The sequence below is a fragment of the Melospiza melodia genome, chromosome 17 (assembly GCF_035770615.1).
Source record: "Melospiza melodia melodia isolate bMelMel2 chromosome 17, bMelMel2.pri, whole genome shotgun sequence".
Taxonomy (NCBI): domain Eukaryota; kingdom Metazoa; phylum Chordata; class Aves; order Passeriformes; family Passerellidae; genus Melospiza; species Melospiza melodia.
In genome coordinates this window covers 11792079-11814295 of record NC_086210.1, presented here as the reverse complement: position 1 = coordinate 11814295, position 22217 = coordinate 11792079, and the positions used below count along the sequence as shown (strand labels likewise).

General features: G+C 53.3%; 2 protein-coding genes and 1 long non-coding RNA gene across 4 annotated transcripts; 1 reads left to right on the top strand and 2 right to left on the bottom strand.

Moving 5' to 3' along the window:
• Positions 1-1846: 1846 nt before the first annotated feature.
• LOC134426006 (zinc finger protein 572-like) lies at positions 1847-6671 on the bottom strand. 2 transcript variants are annotated; one of them, XR_010029825.1, is made up of 4 exons: positions 5659-6671; positions 5183-5267; positions 3834-4996; positions 1847-3161 (listed from the first exon to the last, which is right to left on the bottom strand). XR_010029825.1 is itself a non-coding variant. In XM_063170999.1 (3 exons), exons 2-3 carry the CDS (start codon positions 5202-5204, stop codon positions 4350-4352), a joined length of 669 nt encoding a protein of 222 aa, XP_063027069.1. In that variant the 5' UTR covers positions 5205-5267; positions 5659-6671; the 3' UTR covers positions 3734-4349. The 2 variants fall into 2 exon arrangements, 1 of the variants encoding a protein (XP_063027069.1); XM_063170999.1 differs by lacking the exon at positions 1847-3161 and having other exon boundaries at positions 3734-4996.
• A 119-nt stretch (positions 6672-6790) lies between these two features.
• On the bottom strand, positions 6791-12759 carry LOC134426007 (zinc finger protein 271-like). The gene is made up of 4 exons (XM_063171000.1): positions 12209-12759; positions 11724-11805; positions 10410-11535; positions 6791-8059 (listed from the first exon to the last, which is right to left on the bottom strand). The coding sequence occupies exons 2-4, from the start codon at positions 11776-11778 to the stop codon at positions 6943-6945; spliced, it is 2298 nt and encodes a 765-aa protein (XP_063027070.1). The 5' UTR covers positions 11779-11805; positions 12209-12759; the 3' UTR covers positions 6791-6942.
• Positions 12760-13993: 1234 nt separating this feature from the next.
• LOC134426009 (uncharacterized) lies at positions 13994-21170 on the top strand. Its single transcript, XR_010029827.1, has 2 exons — positions 13994-15122; positions 18874-21170. It is a non-coding gene; the product is annotated as an uncharacterized LOC134426009 (long non-coding RNA).
• The last annotated feature ends 1047 nt before the right edge of the window (positions 21171-22217 follow it).

Genomic DNA, 22217 nt, shown 5'->3' with positions numbered 1-22217 from the left:
CCCTTCTAAGGTATTTAACATATCAGCTACTTCAGTATCTACTAAAAATTCAATGTCATCTTTCCACAGTTCAGCTATAACTGAAGGCTCCACTGAGGGGCGGCCTTCAGTCCACATCACTTGGAACTTGACCTACTAGAGCTCTGTCCTACCGGGAGCTGGGGAACTGGGGACTTTCAATGCTGGACAGTCATTCTTCCAATATCCCCATTTTTTACAATAAACAAACTGATCTTTCTCTGCAGAGGATGTTTTCTTGGATGACTTTTCCTGAGTTCCCTTCTTACTAGGTTGGGATTTAACTCTTTCAGTTGGGCCCCTGTCTCAAAATACCTTCCAGGCCACCTCTACCAATTTATCTTTGTCTCAAACTCCCTTGTATCTTTTGCAGCTTTCTTCTTATATCATTTGTAGCTTGAGCTGTAAATAAGAGAACTAGATGTGCTTTGCCATCAGCTGATTCAGGATCTACATCTGCATATTTGATGGCAGTTTCTCTCAATCTGTTTAAAAAAATCAGTGGGTGATTCATCATAATTTTGCCTTACTTTGTAAGACTTTGACCAATTTATCGCTTTAGGGACACCATGTTTTAACCCATATACCATGAGACTTTGATATTGTTTTAACTTTGCCATATGTTCTGGTATTTAGATCCCTACCTGGATTTTCTAGGGGAAATATCTGTGTAATGGTGCCTTGAAGCAACCCATTTGCTATGCTAGCCTCTACTGATGTAATTGTTTCATTGACCATTTGTCTCTCAGTGGGATCAAGTAATGCGTCGGAGTTCGTAGAGTTCAAATCAGCCCAGTCAGGGTTTTGAGTTAATTGCCCTTTCTACTAATTTTGCCACCTTAATCTGAATTCTCTTTATATTTCTTCACAGTAGTTTTCCACTACTCCAACTCAGTAAGGGAGTATGGAACCTTTACACATATTGGCCCCTGGTTGCCGACTGCCTGCCGCAATGGGGCTTGCAAAACCAGTTCTTTACCTTTTTTTTGACCTAGTACATTTTGCTGTGGGGGTGTGGTATGGCCTGTTTATCTATCTTTCCCCTCCTTTGCTTGCTCGGGGCAGCAGTAATCTCATTCTTCTCCTCCTCCTTGGAGTTACTTGAGCAAGAGCTGTCTGACTCTGTTGACTCTGCTGGAGTAGTACATCTGCTTCGACCAATCCCAGTTCTAGACAGCACTAAGCATAACTTACACTGTGGTGGAAGCCAGGCTGTGTGCCTACTCACTTTGAAGATGCCATCTCCAGAGGCGGCTCCATAGTGTTCGGGGTTGCTGCGGAAACTCATGGGCCTGTGAGCAGAAGAAGCACCAGACCCCCACGGGCGGGCCACTCTCGGCAGAAAGCTCTGCCCCCCGAACCCGCCCCCCAGGACAAGTGGGGATGGGAGGGGGGCTCAGCTGCAGCGGACGGCCATAGCTGCAGCGATGGCTGCCAGAGCCCTCCCTTCACTGCCCAGGAGCAGCCGGGGGCATGCTCCCCCCATCCTGCCCCCAACATGCTTGGACGGTGGGGCCACCGCCGGGGGAGGCACCTGTGAAAAATGCATGTATTTTATGATTAGCTTTTCGCAAATATTAAAATTAATATTATATGTGTTGTGTTAAAAAGTAATGCGGTATTAATTCTCTTAAATACTGTGTTAAATATAGTTTTAGGTTACAAAAAATGTTAAAATACAAACTATGCTATGTAGGATACTTTTTTTAAAGAAGGGACTCGCAGCGAGATAGCAGCCACAGGACACCTAAATCTTTCACAGAAAAAGAATCTATTGCCCTCTTATCAGAAGAAATGAACTTCTTCCTGCCTCGAAGGCGCTGTTAGGATTAGAAGGAAGAAGTTGACAATGACCAGACAGAATCCTGTGTTTGAATAGAATTTATGCATCATGTATAAAGTGTATGAATATGCAACAGGCTATTGCTTTTAAGGGTTAATCCTCTGTTAATCTGTGTCCTTTTTCGGGCTCATGCTGCCCGAAAAAGGTACCCGGACGTCCGTAACTTTTTATATTTATTGTCTTATATTGTCCTAATTCAAGTTGTCCAAATTATTATTACTCTAATTGTATTACTATTTTTATAACCATTTTATTACTATTAAACTTTTAAAATTTTAAAAACAAGTGATTGGCATTTTTCACAGCACCGACAGCACAGGCGGGGGTGGAGGGGCTCTGGGCCCCACCCTCAGATCAGGGGTGATGAGGTCTAACTCCACCTTCTCCTTATTTTTACATCCACTGCTCAATATCAACTGCTCCTTTTTACTTTTCCCGTCTTTTTTATTTAAAACCAATATATGCTGTTCCTTTTTGTTTGCTGATGGGCTTTGCTGACATGCTAATACCATAAAAAGCCTAGCATATTCTAACTTGTCAAAATATTTGTCCTCCCATATGTGGGATATTAAACTTGATATTAATTTCTTAATCTCGTTGTCTAGTTCATATGTTGGACACATCTTTTCTGAGAGCCTGATAAGTCTGGGTTTAAAAAGCAATGATCTGTTAGTTCGTGCCAGTTTTTCAATATTAACCCCAGAGGACTACTTCTCGATATATTACTATTACAATCACAGGAGAATACAAACCCCATCTTAACATTAGTGAGTAGGAGAGTCTGCAGAGATCAAAAGAACCAGCAAGAGGTAGAGAGAAAGAGCAAGCAAGAACAAGTAAGATGCAGGATTAGAGCTCACAACCTTTGGAACCATAGCGCAGGAGCTAACCTATGGCACCTGCCCAGGCCTCAGGCCAATACTTCCCACTGTAGTGCTAAAGGCTCACTTTTCCAGAGAGTCTCCTCTCTCACTCTAGTGGGTGAGACAGAGAGTGAACATAAAGCAACTCCACCTGGACCCCCTAGGGTCCTTCCACACTAAACAAAACTACAAGAGATCTCCTAACAGCTAACACAGGTGCTAAAACAGAATACCTCCTTTATTGAGTTACTCACATGCCTCCGTGCCAGGCCCAAGGATTCTCAGGCTCTGATACCTTCACTACTGCAGCTGGGGCACCCTGGGAGTGCTGGCAAGAGTGGGGGGGAGCAGCTAGGTCTTCCTCTGGTCCAGGAGGTTTTCCTGATGCCTTCTGTCCCTTCATGGGGTGCCAGAACTGATGCCTATGAGAGGCTGACCTGGAACAGAGGCTAGACAGAGTTAAGGGAATAAAGCAGGTGTTTATTAAAAGGCCTTTAAAGGATATACCTTGGGCAGTACAAGAGCCTGGCCGGGGCTCTGCCCAAGATGGACACAACATGGACCACCAGTCACAAGTTTTCACACTTCTATAAGTTTTTCACACTTTCATAAATAATGGTTTGGTAAATAACTATTTACATACTGGGGTTAGTTGTCCAATTATAACTTCAGGTTATGAAGTCCCATCCTCCTTGTCTTCTCCCTTCAACTCACTGTTTATGCTTTTTGGGTCTGAGGCCATAACAGATGTACTTGGATTCTCAAGCTGGAAAAGGATGGTTTTGTCTAACTACCCCGTGAAGAGAACTTACTAACAATCCATACAAAGTTCAGAGTTACACACAAGGCAATATAGAATCCGAAAAATATGAAAGCTAAAACTTAGGGCATCACCCCCATGTCTGTGTCCTCCCATGTCCCCACCTATGTCTGGGTCACCCATGTCCCCACCTATTTCCATGTCCCTCCCTTGTCCCCACCCATGTCATTGTCATCACATGCCCCCATCCATGTTTAGTTCAATGTCTTTATTTTTACCCCAGTTTCAAGAGTTTCAAAGGGATGAACAGAAAGGAAAAGAAAATCAAGGCCAAAAAAAAATTATTTACATGTCCCGGCCAGCAGAGCATCCATGTGCTTGGGTGGGTGGAAAGAACATTTTTTGGAGGGGTTTCCATCCCACTGTCTCCAAAATCAGGGGTTTTGCCCCAGTCTGTCCTCATTTGGCTGTGAAAGACAGCCATGGGCCATGGAGAACTAAAACACTGGATTTATGTAGGAGAAGACCTGCAAGGCTATCCAGTATTGCTCAATGCCACTGAGATGATGAAAAACGTGAGATTTTTCTGCAGTCAGAAGTTGACCAATCTACTCTCCACAATGGATTTCTGATGTTGGGCTGTGGATGTGTGCAGGTGCCCATGGGGAGCCAGGAGGATGTGGAGCCCCCCAGGCAGGTGTCTTCCCAACACGGATCACCGGCGCCACAGATCACCAGGGCTCTGCCCACAATGGCTCACTGGGGATCATCCAGCACGGATCCTACAGTGAGGGATGGAGCTGGAGCAGCACAGGAAGCTCTTCCTGCCCTCAGGGCACTCGCAGGGCTGCCCTTAGTGCTGGCTTCATTGGTGTTTGGTCAAGCGAGAGCTCTGGGAGAAGCTCTCCTCACACTCAGGACGCTTGTAGGGCCTCTCCCTGGTGTGGATGCGCCGGTGCTTGATGAGGGTGCAATTACGGTTAAATCTTTTCCCGCAGTCGGGGCAGAGAAAGGGCCTCTCATGTGTGTGAATCCTCTGATGCCTGACGAGAGTGGAGCTGATCTGAAATCTCTTCCTGCATTTATCACATTTGTAAGGCTTCTCCCCGGTGTGGCTCCTCTGGTGGACAATCAGCAGGCAGTGCTCGAAGAAGCTTTTTCCACACTCCCCACACTCGTATGGCCGTTCCCCAGTGTGGATTCTCCAATGGCGGATCAGGTAGGATCTCTTGCTGAAGCTCTTCCCGCATTCTGAGCGGTTGTGGGGCTTCTCCCCATCCTGAACCTGCTCATGGACCCCCAGCTCCGAGCTCTGGCTGCCTCCCCAGACCAGGGTGGGTCTTTCCTCCGCCGATCCCCGTGATCTACGTTTGCAACCCCTCCTCGTACGGTTTCCCCAGGACTTTTCCCTCCCGTTGGGTTCCTGTGCTGTGGAGCTGCTCAAAACAGCCTCTTCCATGGGGTTCTGCTGTGGGGATTTGTCCTCCCTGGTCTCCAGCCTCAGCTCCTGGTCTGGGGGAGGAAGGACAAGGAGAGGATGGGATTTGCCTCCGTGCCACAGGGAAGGGCAAGGAGATCCCCCCAGTGCGTCCCAAGCAGGACAGCTTTGGCAACAGGGTTGTCCTGCAGCCGGGGGCCATGCTGGGCTGGGAGATGGAGCAGGAGAGAGGGCGAAAGGGGCACTGACTTCCTCCTCACCTCCCTGGGGCTCCCGGGACATCTTCCTCTTCCTTGCAGCCTACTCCTTCTCCTGCATTGGACCAAGGCTTGGGAATCGGAAATCCTGGTTTGGGGGAAAACAAGGCTTACTGAATTTGCTTTGATGGTCCCGCTGCCCAAGTGCAGCTGGAGAAGTCAGCGCCCGTTTCGGCCTCGGGGGGCCCAGAGCCCGCTCATCCCCAGCCTCCCGCACCCCTCCAGGCAGCCGGTTTGTCCCCCGGCTCCGGGATCGTCCCTCTGCGCTCTCCCCACTCCGGGGCTCCCGCGTTCCCCCCGGCTCTCCCGGGGATCCCCAAATCCGTGATTGCCGCTGTGCCCGTCGGTACCGGGTGATCGCCAAGCGGGACCCCCAAGATCCCTCCAGCATTTGTGGCTCTGCTTTGGCGTCCAGCAAGATCCAAACATCCCCGGCCTCGCAAAAAAACCCTCCCAGAGACCACCCCCAGCCCGCTCACCTGTGGGTTCCGGAGGGGGGCGATGCCGGCGGGACAGGGGAAGCAGCGGCCTGAACGGGCGGGCAGGGTAACCGCTTGGTTCTGCTGCTGCTGCTCGTATTCCCCCTGTTCCTGCTCTTCCTCCTCCTCCTCTGTCCCTCCTCTTCCTCCCGCTCCTCCTCCGCTCCCAGCCCGGCTCGGGCACTGGCCAACATATAATGCAGCCGCGCTCTGCCCTAGGGGGCTTCCTAAAGGGGGCCCGGCCCACTGGAGTGATACTGGGAACAGTGGGTGGAATCCTGAGAGCAGCGGGAAGGAATTGGGAGCGCTTTCCCTGCCAGTCCCGCTTTTATTGGGAGCACTGGGAGGGAACTGGAAGGAAACAGCGCCTGGAGGCGGCTTCAGGCGGCGGTGGGCGGGGCCAAACCGAAGGGCGTGGTTACGCAAATACAGGAGAGATCGCGCACTGGGATTGGTGGGCGGGAGCAGCGCGGCGTTTCCTCGGTCACGTGAGGGCCGGAGCGATGGCGGCGGCGTGCGGTGAGAGGGGACAGGGAGCGGGAATGGCGACAGGGAGCGGGAATGGGAATATGGGACCAGAACAGGGAATATGGAAACCGCAACTGGAGAGAGAATATGAGATGGGGATTAGGAAGATGAGACCAGGATCGCAAACGGGAATACAGGAATGGGACTGGGAACATAGAAAGGGAAATATGGGAACGGACGCACAATCGGTAGTGGGACCCGGAATATGGGCCTGGGAATATGGGAACGGCAACCAGACAAATAGTGGACCGGGACGGGGAATGAGACTGGGAACGGGATCCAGACTGGGATGGGAGCTGAACGAGACAAGAAGTGCCGTGACATGGGAACGGGTGGGGAGCAAGGGGAGTGACAGCAGGGAGAGGCGGATCGTGGACAGGTGACGTGGGGAACCAGGACAGGGAGTCATGGGGACAGTTCCAGGGCAGGGGGTCCTTGATCAGCTACCCAAGAAACTCTGCCATGCTCTCCCAGTGCAGCCAGAGTCACTCAGCCTGGGGTGCCCAAAGCCCAGAGCAGCCCCCAAGTCCCACCCAGGAACCCTCAACTCCCTGGAACATAGCAGCCCCCACATCCTCTGGAAGATCCCCACATGTCCTCATCCTTGTCTTAGTTCAATGTTTTTATTTTTATCCTGGTTTGGGGTGTTTTGAAAGGACAGAGAGAAATTAAAAGATAATCAAGGCTACATGGAGCCATTAAGAGGTAGAGCCCCCAGCCAGGTGTCTTCCCAACACAGCTTACCAGCACCACAGATCACTGAGGCTCTGCCCACTGGACAGCATGCAGCACAAACACTGCCACAGGGTATGGAACTGTAACAGTGCACACCTGGGGAACTGCAGCAGTGCACACTTGGGGAACTGTAGCAGTGCACACTTGGGGCACACTTGGGGCACTCACAGGGCTTTCCGAGTGGTGCCTCCATTCGTGTTGGGTCAAAGCTGACCTCTGGCTGAAGGTCTTCCCACACTGGGGACATTTGTAGGGCCTCTCCCCAGTGTGGATGCGCTGGTGGGTGACCAGGGTGGAGTTGTGCTTGAAGCCCTTCCCGCAGTCAGGGCAGCGGAAGGGCCTCTCATCTGTATGAATGCGCTGATGTACGAGGACATCTGAGCTGCTTTGAAACCTCTTCCCACACTCCCCACACTCGTAGGGCCGCTCCCCAGTGTGGCTCCTCTGGTGGATCATCAGGTGATCACTCCGGCTGTAGGTCTTCCCACAGTCGGGACACTCGTAAGGCCGTTCCCCAGTGTGGATCCTCTGGTGAAGCATCAGTTCAGAGCTCTGGCTGAATCTCTTCCCACACAGCCCACACTCATAGGGCCTCTCGCCGGTGTGGATCCTCTTGTGGACAATCAGGTTCGACTTCTGGGTGAATCTTTTCCCACACTCGGGACACTCGTAGGGCCTCTCCCCGGTGTGGATGCGCCGGTGCTTGATGAGGTCGGGGTTATATTTGAAGCCCTTCATGCAGTCGGGGCAGCGGAAGGGCCTCTCATCTGTGTGAATCCGCTCGTGTGTGAGCAGATGGGAGCTTGTCTGAAACCTCTTCCCACATTTGGGACACTCATAGGGCCTCTCATCTGTGTGTGTCCGCTGATGCTTCAGAAGAGTGGAGCTTCTCTGAAAGCTCTTCCCACATTCCCCACACTCATACGGCCGTTCCCCCGTGTGGCTCCTCTGGTGGTTGATCAGGTCAAAGTTATCTCTGCAGCTCTTCCCACACTGCCCACACTCATGGGGCCTTTCTCCAGTGTGGATCCTTTGGTGGCGGATCAGGGCTGAGCTTCGGCTGAAGCTCTTCCCACATTCCCCACACCTGTAGGACTTCTTCCCATCCTGAAGCTGCTCGGGGACCCCCAACTCTGAGCTCTGGCCACCTTCCCCGCCCAGGGTGGGTCTTTCCTCCTCAGATCCCCGTGATCTGCGTTTGCAGCCCCTCCTCGTGAGGGATCTCCAGGACTTTTCTTCCCCGTTAGATTCCTGTGCTGTGGAGCTGCTCAAAATGGCCTCATCCACGAGATTCTGCTGTGGTGACTCATCCTCCCTGGTCTCCGCCCTCAGCTCAGTGCCTGGGGAGAGGAAGGACAAGGAGAAGATGGGATTTGCCTCCATGCCACACGGAAGGGCAAGGAGATTCCCCCCCCAGTGCGTCCCAAGCAGGACAACTTTGGCAACAGGGTTGTCCTGCAGCCAGGGGCCATGCTGGGCTGGGAGATGGAGCAGGACAGAGGGGGAAAGGGCCCTGACTTCCTCCTCACCTGCCTGGGGCTCCCAGGCCATCTTCCTCTTCCTCGCAACCTCCTCTTCCTCCATCCGGCCAAGGTTTAGGAACGGGAAATCCTGCTTTGGGCGTGAAAAAAAGGGCTGAGTGTGTTGGCTTTGATGGTCCCGCTGCCCAAGTGCAGCTGCAGAAGTCAGCGCCCCTTTCAGCCTCGGGGGGCCCGGAACCCGCTCATCTCTCGCTTCCTTCAACCCTCCAGGCTGCCGGGGTATCCCAGCTGTGTGATCGCCCCTTTGTGCTCTCCCCCCTCCGGGGCTCCCGCGTTCCCCCCGGCTTTCCCTGGGATCCCCAAATCCGAGATCGCCTCTCTGCCCGCAGGGACAGGGCACGCGGGACTTCCCCAAGGGTTATTTGTGACTCAGCTTTTGGGTCCTGGAAGATCCTAAGATCCCTTCCTCACAAAAAAAACCTCTCCCAGAGACCCCCCCCGATGGATTTGGGGCGAGCTCCCGCTCCCCACTCACCTGCGGGTTCTGGAGGCGAGGAGGGCGATGCAGCAGGAGCCGGGGGAGCTGCGGCCTGAGCGGGGGAACCGCGTCGTGTTGCTGATGCTGCTGCTCTTCCTTGCCCGTCTCTTTCTCCAGTTCCTGCTCGTCTTCTTCCTTTTCCTCTTTCTCTGTCCCGCCTCTTCCTCCCGCTCCTCCTCCGCTCCCAGCCCGGCCCGGGCGGTGCCGGCACCCAAAAGGCGCCGCGCTCTGCCCTAGGGTGGGGTTCCCATAGCGGCCCCGCCCCGCGCGGCAGTGAGAGCGATCCCGAGAGCCGCGGGAAGGAATTGGGAGCGCTTTCCCTGCCAGTCCCACTGGGAGGGAACTGGAAGGAAACAGCGCCTGGAGGCGGCTTCAGGCGGCGGTGGGCGGGGCCAAACCGAAGGGCGTGGTTACGCAAATACAGGAGAGATCGCGCACTGGGATTGGTGGGCGGGAGCAGCGCGGCGTTTCCTCGGTCACGTGAGGGCCGGAGCGATGGCGGCGGCGTGCGGTGAGAGGGGACAGGGAGCGGGAATGGCGACAGGGAGCGGGAATGGGAATATGGGACCAGAACAGGGAATATGGAAACCGCAACTGGAGAGAGAATATGAGATGGGGATTAGGAAGATGAGACCAGGATCGCAAACGGGAATACAGGAATGGGACTGGGAACATAGAAAGGGAAATATGGGAACGGACGCACAATCGGTAGTGGGACCCGGAATATGGGCCTGGGAATATGGGAACGGCAACCAGACAAATAGTGGACCGGGACGGGGAATGAGACTGGGAACGGGATCCAGACTGGGATGGGAGCTGAACGAGACAAGAAGTGCCGTGACATGGGAACGGGTGGGGAGCAAGGGGAGTGACAGCAGGGAGAGGCGGATCGTGGACAGGTGACGTGGGGAACCAGGACAGGGAGTCATGGGGACAGTTCCAGGGCAGGGGGTCCTTGATCAGCTACCCAAGAAACTCTGCCATGCTCTCCCAGTGCAGCCAGAGTCACTCAGCCTGGGGTGCCCAAAGCCCAGAGCAGCCCCCAAGTCCCACCCAGGAACCCTCAACTCCCTGGAACATAGCAGCCCCCACATCCTCTGGAAGATCCCCACATGTCCTCATCCTTGTCTTAGTTCAATGTTTTTATTTTTATCCTGGTTTGGGGTGTTTTGAAAGGACAGAGAGAAATTAAAAGATAATCAAGGCTACATGGAGCCATTAAGAGGTAGAGCCCCCAGCCAGGTGTCTTCCCAACACAGCTTACCAGCACCACAGATCACTGAGGCTCTGCCCACTGGACAGCATGCAGCACAAACACTGCCACGGGGTATGGAACTGTAACAGTGCACACCTGGGGAACTGCAGCAGTGCACACTTGGGGAACTGTAGCAGTGCACACTTGGGGCACACTTGGGGCACTCACAGGGCTTTCCGAGTGGTGCCTCCATTCGTGTTGGGTCAAAGCTGACCTCTGGCTGAAGGTCTTCCCACACTGGGGACATTTGTAGGGCCTCTCCCCAGTGTGGATGCGCTGGTGGGTGACCAGGGTGGAGTTGTGCTTGAAGCCCTTCCCGCAGTCAGGGCAGCGGAAGGGCCTCTCATCTGTATGAATGCGCTGATGTACGAGGACATCTGAGCTGCTTTGAAACCTCTTCCCACACTCCCCACACTCGTAGGGCCGCTCCCCAGTGTGGCTCCTCTGGTGGATCATCAGGTGATCACTCCGGCTGTAGGTCTTCCCACAGTCGGGACACTCGTAAGGCCGTTCCCCAGTGTGGATCCTCTGGTGAAGCATCAGTTCAGAGCTCTGGCTGAATCTCTTCCCACACAGCCCACACTCATAGGGCCTCTCGCCGGTGTGGATCCTCTTGTGGACAATCAGGTTCGACTTCTGGGTGAATCTTTTCCCACACTCGGGACACTCGTAGGGCCTCTCCCCGGTGTGGATGCGCCGGTGCTTGATGAGGTCGGGGTTATATTTGAAGCCCTTCATGCAGTCGGGGCAGCGGAAGGGCCTCTCATCTGTGTGAATCCGCTCGTGTGTGAGCAGATGGGAGCTTGTCTGAAACCTCTTCCCACATTTGGGACACTCATAGGGCCTCTCATCTGTGTGTGTCCGCTGATGCTTCAGAAGAGTGGAGCTTCTCTGAAAGCTCTTCCCACATTCCCCACACTCATACGGCCGTTCCCCCGTGTGGCTCCTCTGGTGGTTGATCAGGTCAAAGTTATCTCTGCAGCTCTTCCCACACTGCCCACACTCATGGGGCCTTTCTCCAGTGTGGATCCTTTGGTGGCGGATCAGGGCTGAGCTTCGGCTGAAGCTCTTCCCACATTCCCCACACCTGTAGGACTTCTTCCCATCCTGAAGCTGCTCGGGGACCCCCAACTCTGAGCTCTGGCCACCTTCCCCGCCCAGGGTGGGTCTTTCCTCCTCAGATCCCCGTGATCTGCGTTTGCAGCCCCTCCTCGTGAGGGATCTCCAGGACTTTTCTTCCCCGTTAGATTCCTGTGCTGTGGAGCTGCTCAAAATGGCCTCATCCACGAGATTCTGCTGTGGTGACTCATCCTCCCTGGTCTCCGCCCTCAGCTCAGTGCCTGGGGAGAGGAAGGACAAGGAGAGGATGGGATTTGCCTCCATGCCACACGGAAGGGCAATGAGATTCCCCCCCAGTGCGTCCCAAGCAGGACAGCTTTGGCAACAGGGTTGTCCTGCAGCCAGGGGCCATGCTGGGCTGGGAGATGGAGCAGGACAGAGGGGGAAAGGGCCCTGACTTCCTCCTCACCTGCCTGGGGCTCCCAGGCCATCTTCCTCTTCCTCTCAGCCTCCTCTTCCTCCATCCGGCCAAGGTTTAGGAACGGGAAATCCTGCTTTAGGCGTGAAAACAAGGGCTGAGTGTGTTGGCTTTGATGGTCCCGCTGCCCAAGTGCAGCTGCAGAAGTCAGCGCCCCTTTCAGCCTCGGGGGGCCCGGAGCCCGCTCATCTCTCGCTTCCTTCAACCCTCCAGGCTGCCGGGGTATCCCAGCTGTGTGATCGCCCCTTTGTGCTCTCCCCCCTCCGGGGCTCCCGCGTTCCCCCCGGCTTTCCCTGGGATCCCCAAACCCGAGATCGCCTCTCTGCCCGCAGGGACAGGGCACGCGGGACTTCCCCAAGGGTTATTTGTGACTCAGCTTTTGGGTCCTGGAAGATCCTAAGATCCCTTCCCCACAAATAAAACTCTCCCGGAGACCCCCCCGATGGATTTGGGGCGAGCTCCCGTTCCCCACTCACCTGCGGGTTCTGGAGGCGAGGTGGGCGATGCAGCAGGAGCCGGGGGAGCTGCGGCCTGAGCGGGGGAACCGCGTCATGTTGCTGACGCTGCTGCTCTTCCTTGCCCGTCTCTTTCTCCAGTTCCTGCTCGTCTTCTTCCTTTTCCTCTTTCTCTGTCCCGCCTCTTCCTCCCGCTCCTCCTCCGCCCCCAGCCCGGCCCGGGCAGTGCCGGCACCCAAAAGGCGCCGTGCTCTGCCCTAGGGTGGGGTTCCCATAGCGGCCTCGGTCCGCGCGGCAGTGGAAGCGATCCTGAGAGCCGCGGGAAGGAATTGGGAGCGCTTCCCTGCCATTGCCGCTTTTATTGGGAGCACTGGGAGGGAACTGGAAGGAAACAGCGCCTGGAGGCGGCTTCAGGCGGCGGTGGGCGGGGCCAAACCGAAGGGCGTGGTTACGCAAATACAGGAGAGATCGCGCACTGGGATTGGTGGGCGGGAGCACCGTGGGGTTTCCTCGGTCACGTGAGGGCCGGAGCGATGGCGGCGGCGTGCGGTGAGAGGGGGCAGGGGGCGGGAATGCCGCAGGGAATACGGGACTGGGATTGGCAATGCGGACAGGAGCCGGGACCGGAATTGCGACTGGGAATGGGAACAGGGACCGGGTGCCTGGAACCGGGAATGGGACTGGAAATACAGGAATGGGACCGGGAACGGGACAGGGATGGGAACCGGGCAAGAGGGACACGGGCAATGGGAGTGCTGGGAGGCGGGCGGAAGCGGGGTGACACCTGGGCGAGGAGCGGCCGGGAACAGGAGCGACACTCGGGTGGGGGGACACCGAGGCCCGGGCCGGGGAAGTTAACGGCTCCAGGGGACGCTGTGCCCCTGCCCTGTGGGCAGAGGGGACGGCGAGCGGAGGAGACACCAGAACAGGGTGGGGGGACACGGGGACGAGGGTGACACCGGGGACAGGGAGTCCTGACTGGGGGTTTAACGGAGGCAGGGGACACTGTGGACTGGGCAGTGGGGACACCGGAAGAGAGGAGTGGCACCGGACCGAGGGGGACACAGACCGGGGAGTGACACCGTGTAGGGGGGACACCGGGACAGGGGTGATCCCAGGACACGGGATGACACCGAGCAGCGGGGACACCAGACTGAGGTGACATCGGCGGGTGTCCCCAGAGACCAAGTGGCTGCTGAGCTGCGGCCCCAGGTACAGCACATCCGAGGCGGCTTTGGTCCCAGTAGACAGCGAGCTGGGACAGTGGGGATGGCAGGTGGGGACACTGGGGACAGTAGCACGGGGGACTGGGATACCAGGGAGGGAGCACGGAGACAGGGGGACACTTTGAAAGGGATGCTGGGGTGTCCTGGGACAAAGCATGGCAGCATCACTGTGGTGAGAAAGGAGCTGATGGCAGTGGTGGCCTTTGTCCCAAACCATAGAGTGACACTGCTTTTGGGTGAAACATGATGGTGTTGCCAGGGTGGGACAGGGCCTGACCATGGAGGACTTTGTTCCCAAGCATGGGGTGTCACTGTTTTGGGACAAAACTCACCATTGTCACCATGACAGGACATGTGGTGACAGAGGTGGTGGCCTTTGTACCCAAGCTGATCCTGTTCAGGCTCAGCAACCAGCTGGTGCTGGCCTTCAAGCACCTGTTGGGCTACAAAGACGGCACCAATGACACCCAGGCCATCACCTGCAGGAACCTCCTGAAGCACCTGGCCTTTGTCCTCAAGAAGGTGGCATGGGGATACTGGGAGGGGTTGGGGACATCGGGGGAGTTGGGGGCATTGTGGGGCTTGAGGACAAGGGGACCTCCTGGAGCATGTGGTCTACCCCCTTTAGAAGGTGGCAAAGGGATACCAGGCAGGATTGAGGACACCAGGAGAGGCTGGGGACATCAGGACCTCCTGGAGCACCCTGCATATTCCCTCAAGGAGGTGCCATGGGGACACTGGGAGGGGTTGCGGACACAGTGGTGGTTTGGGGACATGAAGATTCTCAGGGCGATGGAGGGGATGTGGGGACACTGAGGTACCACAGGGCCACCTCCAGCCCCATGTCCCTGTCCCCACAGTACCTGTCTGTCTCCAACAAGGCCCTTGGCCACTACGTTTTTGCTCACTTCTATCTGGTCAGCGCACTGTGTCAGAATTATAGGGGTCTCAGTCTCAGTCCTTGGCAGAGGGGCTTCAATCTCTGTTCATCATGGTGGTAGTGAAACAGACAAAGGATTTTCCATGGGGAGGACCACCAAAGTTGCTCTAGCAAGTTCATTGGGCCAAGAGGTGGGAAAATTCCTGGGCTGTTGTCGCAAAGCAGGTGCAAGCACACAGGTCCATCGCCCCCTTAACCAGGCCCTGTTAAAAACAGTGCACCGTGGTGGCAAATAGCCCTGCAAACAATCACTTGGCAGGCCAGAACTCTGCTCAAGGGCTTGGCGTGCATCCACCTCAATCAGGTCAAAATTCCAATCAGGGTCCTCAGGTGTAAGAGCCGAAATGAGGGATGTGGGACTCCAGGTGGCTCTTCAAAATGCAGTTTATTCTAAGATGTTACAGCAGTCCAGGGTTGTGGGCGACAGAGCCTGTACCTGCAGCTGTCAGCTCCTGCTACAGGCAGGCCTGGAGACCCTTTGGTTTTGGTTGCATTGCATTATATACTTTTCTTTGCTGAGCATCTTAATACAGTAGAACCAACCTATACCTTAACTATTATCTGTAGCCTGTCATTACTGCTATAATTACCATATTCATGTTGGTATTCTCCAATCACTAAAAGTTAGTACATTACAGTTTAAGCTAGAAGTTGTTTTTCAGTTTTCTTGCAGTGGAAAATCTGGAGACCTTTTTTTCTACTTGCAACATCAGCAGGCTTGTTTGCCTGTGCTATCTTTCTCCTTGGTAAAAACATCTGTTTGTTTGAGGTGAGTTTATCCTTTGCTCTAAGTCATAAAAACCCCCTTCTCACTAACATACCCTTTGCCATCTTAGTTATCCAGTAAGACTGTTTTATCAATTGTTTTCTTCTATATCAAAACTTGCTTCCATCTCCATTCCTTCATCAGACTCTACATTTAAAAATCTTTCTGCTAAGCATACATATCTGTGAGACTTTCTTGCCAAACTTTCATCTTTCCCAACACCATAGGGGCTTGGCCTGCTTGATGGCAGCACACATCTCGCAGTCGTGGATAACCTGAGAAATACTGTCCATGGTTAGATCCACCCCTCGGTCTCGTGCCCACTTACAGATGGCATCTCTGCCCTGATGGCCTGAGACATCATGGGCCCATCCAGCTAGGAATAACTCTCCCTTATGTTCCCAATTTAAGTCTATCTTGGACACCCCTATCTTTGCAGTCTGGTCTACCTGCTCATTGTTTCAGTGCTCCTCATTAGCTCTACTCTTGGGTACATGGGCATCTACATGGTGGACTTTCACAGGTAGCCTCCCTACCCTGGTAGCAATGTCTTTCCACTCATCAGCAGCCCAAATTGGTTTTCCTCTACACTGCCAGTTAGCCTTTTTCCACCTCTCCAGCCATCCCCACAGAGCATTGGCTATCATCCATGAATCAGTGTAGAGGTAGAGCTTTGGCCATTTCTCTCTCTTAGCAATGTCCTGGGGCAACTGAACGGCCTTGAGTTCAGCAAGCTGACTTGATCCACCTTCTCCTTCGGTAGCTTGTGCAGCCTGTCATGTGGGGCTCCATACGGCTGCTTTCCACTTCCGGTTCATCCCTATGATGTGAGAGGAACCGTCAGTGAAAAGAGCGTATTGTGTTTCCTCTGGTGGTGGTTGGTTGTATCGTGGAGCTTCTTCAGCCCTTGTAACTTGTTCCTGCTCCTCTTCATCAGCGAGACCAAAGTTTTCACCTTCCAGCCAGTTTGTAATTATCCCCGAAATCCCAGGATGATTCAGGTTTCCTATACGGGTGCACTGTGTGATAACAGCAATCCATTTCCTCCATATAGCGTCAGTGGCAGGGTGGGTGGTGGGAACCTTTCCTTTAAACATCCACCCCAGCACTGGTAGTCAGGGTGCCAGGAGGAGTTGTGCTTCTGTGCCAGTCACCTCTGAGGCAGCCTGGACTCCTTCACAGACAGCCAAGATTTCCTTCTCTGTGGGAGTGTAGATGGCTGTGGACCCTCTGTAACTTCAGCTCCAGAAGTTACAGAAGCACTCCCAGTGATTGGCCTCGAGTCTCCCCAGGCACCTTCTGCCAAAGGCACCAGGACAAGCTGCAGAGCAAAGAACATTCCTTACATCTGGTCCAGTCCTAAATGGGCCAAGGGCTACCACATGAGCGATCTCCTGCTTAATCTGGGTAAAAGCTTGTTGCTGCTTTGGGCCCCAGTGGAAATTGTACTTCTTGCGAGTGACCTGGTAGAGAGGGCTCACGATCTGACTGTACTCAGGAATGTGCATTCTCCAAAAGCCTATGGTGCCTAGGAAAGCGGGTGTTTCCCTTTTGCTGGTTGGTGGAGACATCACGGTGATCTTACTGATGATCTGAGTGGAAATCTGACGCCGTCCATCTTGCCACTTCACTCCCAGGAACTGGATCTCTCAGGCAGGTCCCTTGACTTTGCTCTTCTTGATGGCAAACCTGGCCTCCAGTAGATTCTGGATGATTTTTTCTCCTTTCTGAAATACTTCCATTGCTGTGTTCCCCCACACAATGATGCCATCCCTGTACTGCAGGTGTTCTGGAGTTTCACCCTTTTCCAGTGCAGCCTGGATCAGTCCATGGCAGATGGTGGGGCTGTGTTTCCACCCCTGCAGCAGGCATTTCCAGGTGCACTGCACGCCACTCCAGGTGAAAGCAAACTGGGGCCTGCATTCTGCAGCCGGAGGAATGGAGAGAAATGCATTAGCAATGCTAACAGTGGCGTACCACTCTGCTGCCTTGGACTCCAGCTCATACTGGAGTTCCAGCATGTCCGGCCCAGCAGCGCTCAGCGGTAGAGTCGCTTTATTTAAGGCAGGAGAGTCCACAGTCAATCTCCATTCTCTGTCAGAATTGCACACAGGCCAGATGGGGCTGTTGAGGGGTGAGTGGGCCATAATGACCACCCCTTGGCTCTCAAGCTCACAGATCATTCTGTGGATGGGGATCACAGCATCTTGATTCATTTGATACTACCAGCGGTGCACGGTCAAAGGTGGCAGTCGGCACTCATTGCTCTTCCACCTTCAGGAGTCCTACTGCAGATGGATCTTTTCATAGTCCAGGCAAGGTGTTCAACTGCTTCATGTTCTCCGTCTCTACAGCAGCTATTCCAAAAGCCCACCTGAGTCCCTTTGGGTCTTTGTAAAGCCATTCCGGAGGAAGTCTATGCCCAGAATACACGGGGCCTCTGGGCCACTCACATTAGGAATTTCTGCCACTCCTTCCCAGTCAGGCTCACCTCAACTTCCATCAGAGTCAATTGCTTTGATCCCCCCATCACCCCGGCAGTGGAAACGGGTTCTGCCCCCACATGTCCTGATAGTATCAGGGTACGCTGTGCATCAGTATCAACTAACACTTCAGAGCCATATTTCTGTGGCTCTGATGTGCCAGGTTATCAATCCACACCATCCAAAAGACCCAGTTTTCCTGTGCCTCTTATTGGCTAGAGGCAGGGCCCCTCTAGGCCTGGTTTTTACTTCTTTCCTGGGCATACATACTAGAGGTTCCTTCAAGGAGATATGACAGATCATACATGGCAGCTTGGTCAATGAAGGCTTTCACTTCGGTAGAACATCACTTGCTTAATGTTTACCTCCTTGAGCTGGTGCACCCATGCTGCCAGGACAGAAGTGGGTTTTCCATCCCACCATTCCCATGTCTTCCCCATGGTCACGCAGAAAAAACCACAGCTCAGCCTGCGGGCTGTACCCTCTCTCTCTGGGGAACGTTGGGCTCTGACTCTGGGGCCTGTGACTCGCACTGGTGCAATGTGGGAACTGTTCCTCCTCACCTCCTCCCTCATCTCCCTTATGTCCTCTTGGAGACTCTTAACCACAGCAGAGACATGATCCTGCATGGGGTCATTGATCACACTCTCACAGTTTCTAAGCTTGTTGGCTACAGAACCCACTGTCTCTCGGTTGGTATCGGCATTAATTGTTGCAATGAAGGTGATGTATTGGGATGGCCCCAGATTTGCCAGACTCCACAGCATTTGCCTGTGCACCTGACCTTGTCGTGGTCATTATCATGCTGTCCATCCCTCCCAAAGAGTACCTCCAATACTGCCACTTCTCTCAGCTCTTGGATCCCTTCCTCAAGGGTCTTCCAGTACATTCTATCATGGTGCTCCTGCATTTTCTGTCTGTGGACAAACCTCTCTCTGACACTCATTAAAAGCTGCTCCCTGAGGGAAAGGGACCCTGGCTTACGAAAACCTGATTCACACCTGAGTCCTGTGTCAGGGGTCCCAAATTCTTTGCCTCACCACCATCCAGTTGCACACCTGTACCCGTAAGGTTCCAGACCAGTAACCAGGTTCTGTAAGCCTCACGTTCCCATTGTACAATGTCTTTGTGCAGATTATGGAGACTTTCATATGTCAGGGACTTGGAGATGATCTCAACCTGCTCCCCTGCAAGTTGTGGGGGCTCTCCTTTCTTATATTTACCATTATCTGGGTGCTCTGATTTCATGTTAGACTTCCTCATTTCCACAGGGGTGACTGCTGCTGTCTGGGGCTGCCCTTGTGGTACAGCTGGAACCTGGATGGTTGTAACATCTGTGGCTTCAGTGGCTGCACTATCAGGCTCTCCCTCTTTGAGGCAAGGGGAGGGTTTCTCACCATCTGGGGAAATGTGCTCCTTCAGCATCTGGCCCGTCTCCTTTACCAGAAACTCCACCCAATCCGGGTGATTAATTTCTGGGGTGGGCTGTGGGGCAGGGTAAGGCTCTGGGGCATCATCCCTAGTTTCTGGGGTAGGAATCAGGGTGCTTATCCAAGTCAATCTTCCCTTATCTCTGAATGCTTAATAGAACAGGCATATCAGCAACACCAGCCCCTGTATGATATCATTAGCATTTAGAGAAGATTTGAACTCTTTGAAAACTGGTGGGGCAGACCCAAAGAGCTGGGTGAAGGGTTGGGAGAAAATTTCCCCTGGTGTCATTTCTTCACAGTAAGTATCATTATTAAAGTAACCCCAAAGCCATACAGTTAGTGTATGATAGCTCTGAATCCATGTGCCCTCCTTTGAGAGGAAGATAAAAATCCATTAATTCTTCACGTTATTAACCCATAAAGCCACAGTAGCCTTAGTTATAGGATTCATGTTTAGATAAGGGCCTGCAAATAGGAGAAATATAGCCATGACCACATGCCACCCAAAACAGAGTAAGCTGGACCACTTGGTGCCACCTAACAAGATTTCTATATCCAACACACAAAAAATTAGGTTACTCAACATTTTTTCTATCTGTGCCCTCAGGCCCCATATTGGGCACCAGAATCTGTCTTGGTTTGAAAAGACAGATGTAAGGAAGGTAGGAGCCTCCCTGAAATGGAAAATGTAAACCCCTTCCCTCCGAATTATTATAATTTTGAAATTAAGAAGCTCTCAGGCAAAGATATGGGAATAGGAAGAACAGGAAATTTAAAATGCAAATGTAGTAATACAAAAAAACCCACTGACAGAGTCAGAATATGACCTGAGACCCTGTTGGCCAGGGTGTTGGTTGCAGTCCAATTAAATGGTGGCTGCAGTCCTCCTGGAGGGACAGATGTGCTTCTGTTGAGGCAGTCATCCTGCAGAAGGGTGTAGTCTTCCTCTGAAAGTCTAGTGGTGGAGTAGTCTGGTCTTCCTGGCCTTCCTTTGAAGATCCAGTGGGAAAAGGCTGGCTGTGGTTTTCCACATCTAACATTATATCCAGTTAGGAATGCTTGGCCCTTACCCATGGGTGGAACATCTCACAATACGATGATGCAATTTTATCAGTCATGCAGTGATGCTCAATGGCCCATTAACAGAAGGTATCTCCCCAGAGGGAGGATTGGTCATGGAAGAGGTAAAGAAAACTGCCCCATCTGGTTTTAACATCCTGGCCATTAACAGAAGATATGCCCTCAGAGTTATGAGGGATGAGACATGGAAAAGATAAAGAACACCCCTTACCTGTGAGAGTCTGTCCGAATTTTCCCTCATCTGCCTCATGATTGTCATTTGGGGACCACTGAAGAGAAGACCACCCCTGTCTGGAATCTCTGGCTCTGAAGGAGAAAGTCACATGCCAAAGGCCCTGAGACCTGGAGAGCACAGTGCTAAGTTACTGTCTTCACAGGTATTGTTTGCTGTATGCTACACTGAGCCCAATGAAGGGGGCTCTGTGTCCTTTTTGCAACAATAGCCTTGGAAGCTGTCCCACCTCTCGGACTGGCTGGAATTCTCCTCAGTTTTGGGTGGTCTCCCACAGAGGACCCTCACCTGTTTTACAACCACCGTGACAGACAGACTGAGATGTCAGAAGCCTCTCCATCAAGGACTGAGACATGAAACTCCTATGTGAAAAGGCCCCTTTCCTCCTTCCAAGCACTGGGACTGAAACCCCCATCCTGGGGGAGGTGTGTGGGGGAGGCAAGCTGACCAAAGGGAGATGTTTGCCTGCAGCAGGTGTGACCACTGGACCAAGAAGACAATGACTCTTGCTTACTGTTGAGAACATAGATTACCTGTTACGTCTATTCCTTATTGTATCCCCCCCCCGCCCCCAATTTTCAATAGAATTATCATAATAAAAACCTCTGAGTTAGCTAGAGATTTTGAGATCTCCCCAATGTAACAGGCAGATCCTCAACTGGACTGGACCAAAGGACTTCGTCTCTACATTTGGTAGCTATATCCCCCCCCCCACCTCTCTCTCTCTTTCCTTTCTCTCTATCTTTTCTCTCCCTTAATCCCTCTACCGCATTTTGCTGTAGTCATTCAATAAAGGTGCATTTGTTTTGATTATCACTGCCAACCCCTTGTACCGTGTCGGTTCTTTTGCACCCTGAGATCAATCCACGAACCATCATGAAACTGGTTTATAAGGATGGATTGTGACACTACCTCCCAGTGATAGATAACATACTTTTGGTCACATCTTGCATTGCAACCTAAGACATGTTACAGTCGACACTGTGAGGTCACACAACCTGTCCTGTGATGTCACAGCCCACTCTAGGATGTCTCCTCTGTCACCTTGCAGCCCACTCTATGAAGTCATATCACCACCATGTGACATCATAACCTGCTCTATGATATCATACAATTGAGCCATCAGAGCCTGCTCAGTGAAGTCACATAGTGCCCTCTATGATGCTGTAGCTGCTTGATGACCTCACATTACAGACTCTGTGATGTCATAGCCCCATCTGTGACCTCACCCAACCCACCCTGTGCTGTTACACAGCCCCTTTCTGACATCACAGCTGCTCTGTGCCTCTATGACACAGTCACAGAGGTGCCACTGTGGCACAGCCCCCTCTGGGATATCCCACAGCTGCCAGTGCTGAGCCCCTGTGAGCTCTGTCTGTGCCCTGCTGGTGCAGCCCAGCCCAGCTCAGCAGCACAGACACAGCACCAGGACTTTAATGAGCCTCTGGGGCTTTGTGCTTAGGCCCTGAACATCAGTCCCTGAGAGGGAGATGAAGAAACCTCTAAAGAATCCACAGTCGGAACCAAACTCCGAAGTTCCTGGTACCTTTAGTGGGTCCCACTGAGGGACACAACTGAGAAAGTGTCCCCAGGCCCCAGGCAGAGCAGAGAACTGGAGGCAGTGATGACAGGTGGGGACAAAGAGAAGCCAAGTCTTGCTGCCCTGGGGCACAGCAGGGTCTGTTCCACCAAGGGCTGTGAGGAGACACCTTGTCCTGAGGCACTGAGGCCTCCTGGCACAGCCCCAGCCAGGCTGGGCACTGTCAGCCCCTTGTCCTGCCCTCAGCATCTCCCCCTAGCCCACATCCCAGTGGCCTCAAGGATCTGCTGGAAGGAGTCCCTGGGGAGCCTTGCTCAGCAATGGCCCTGT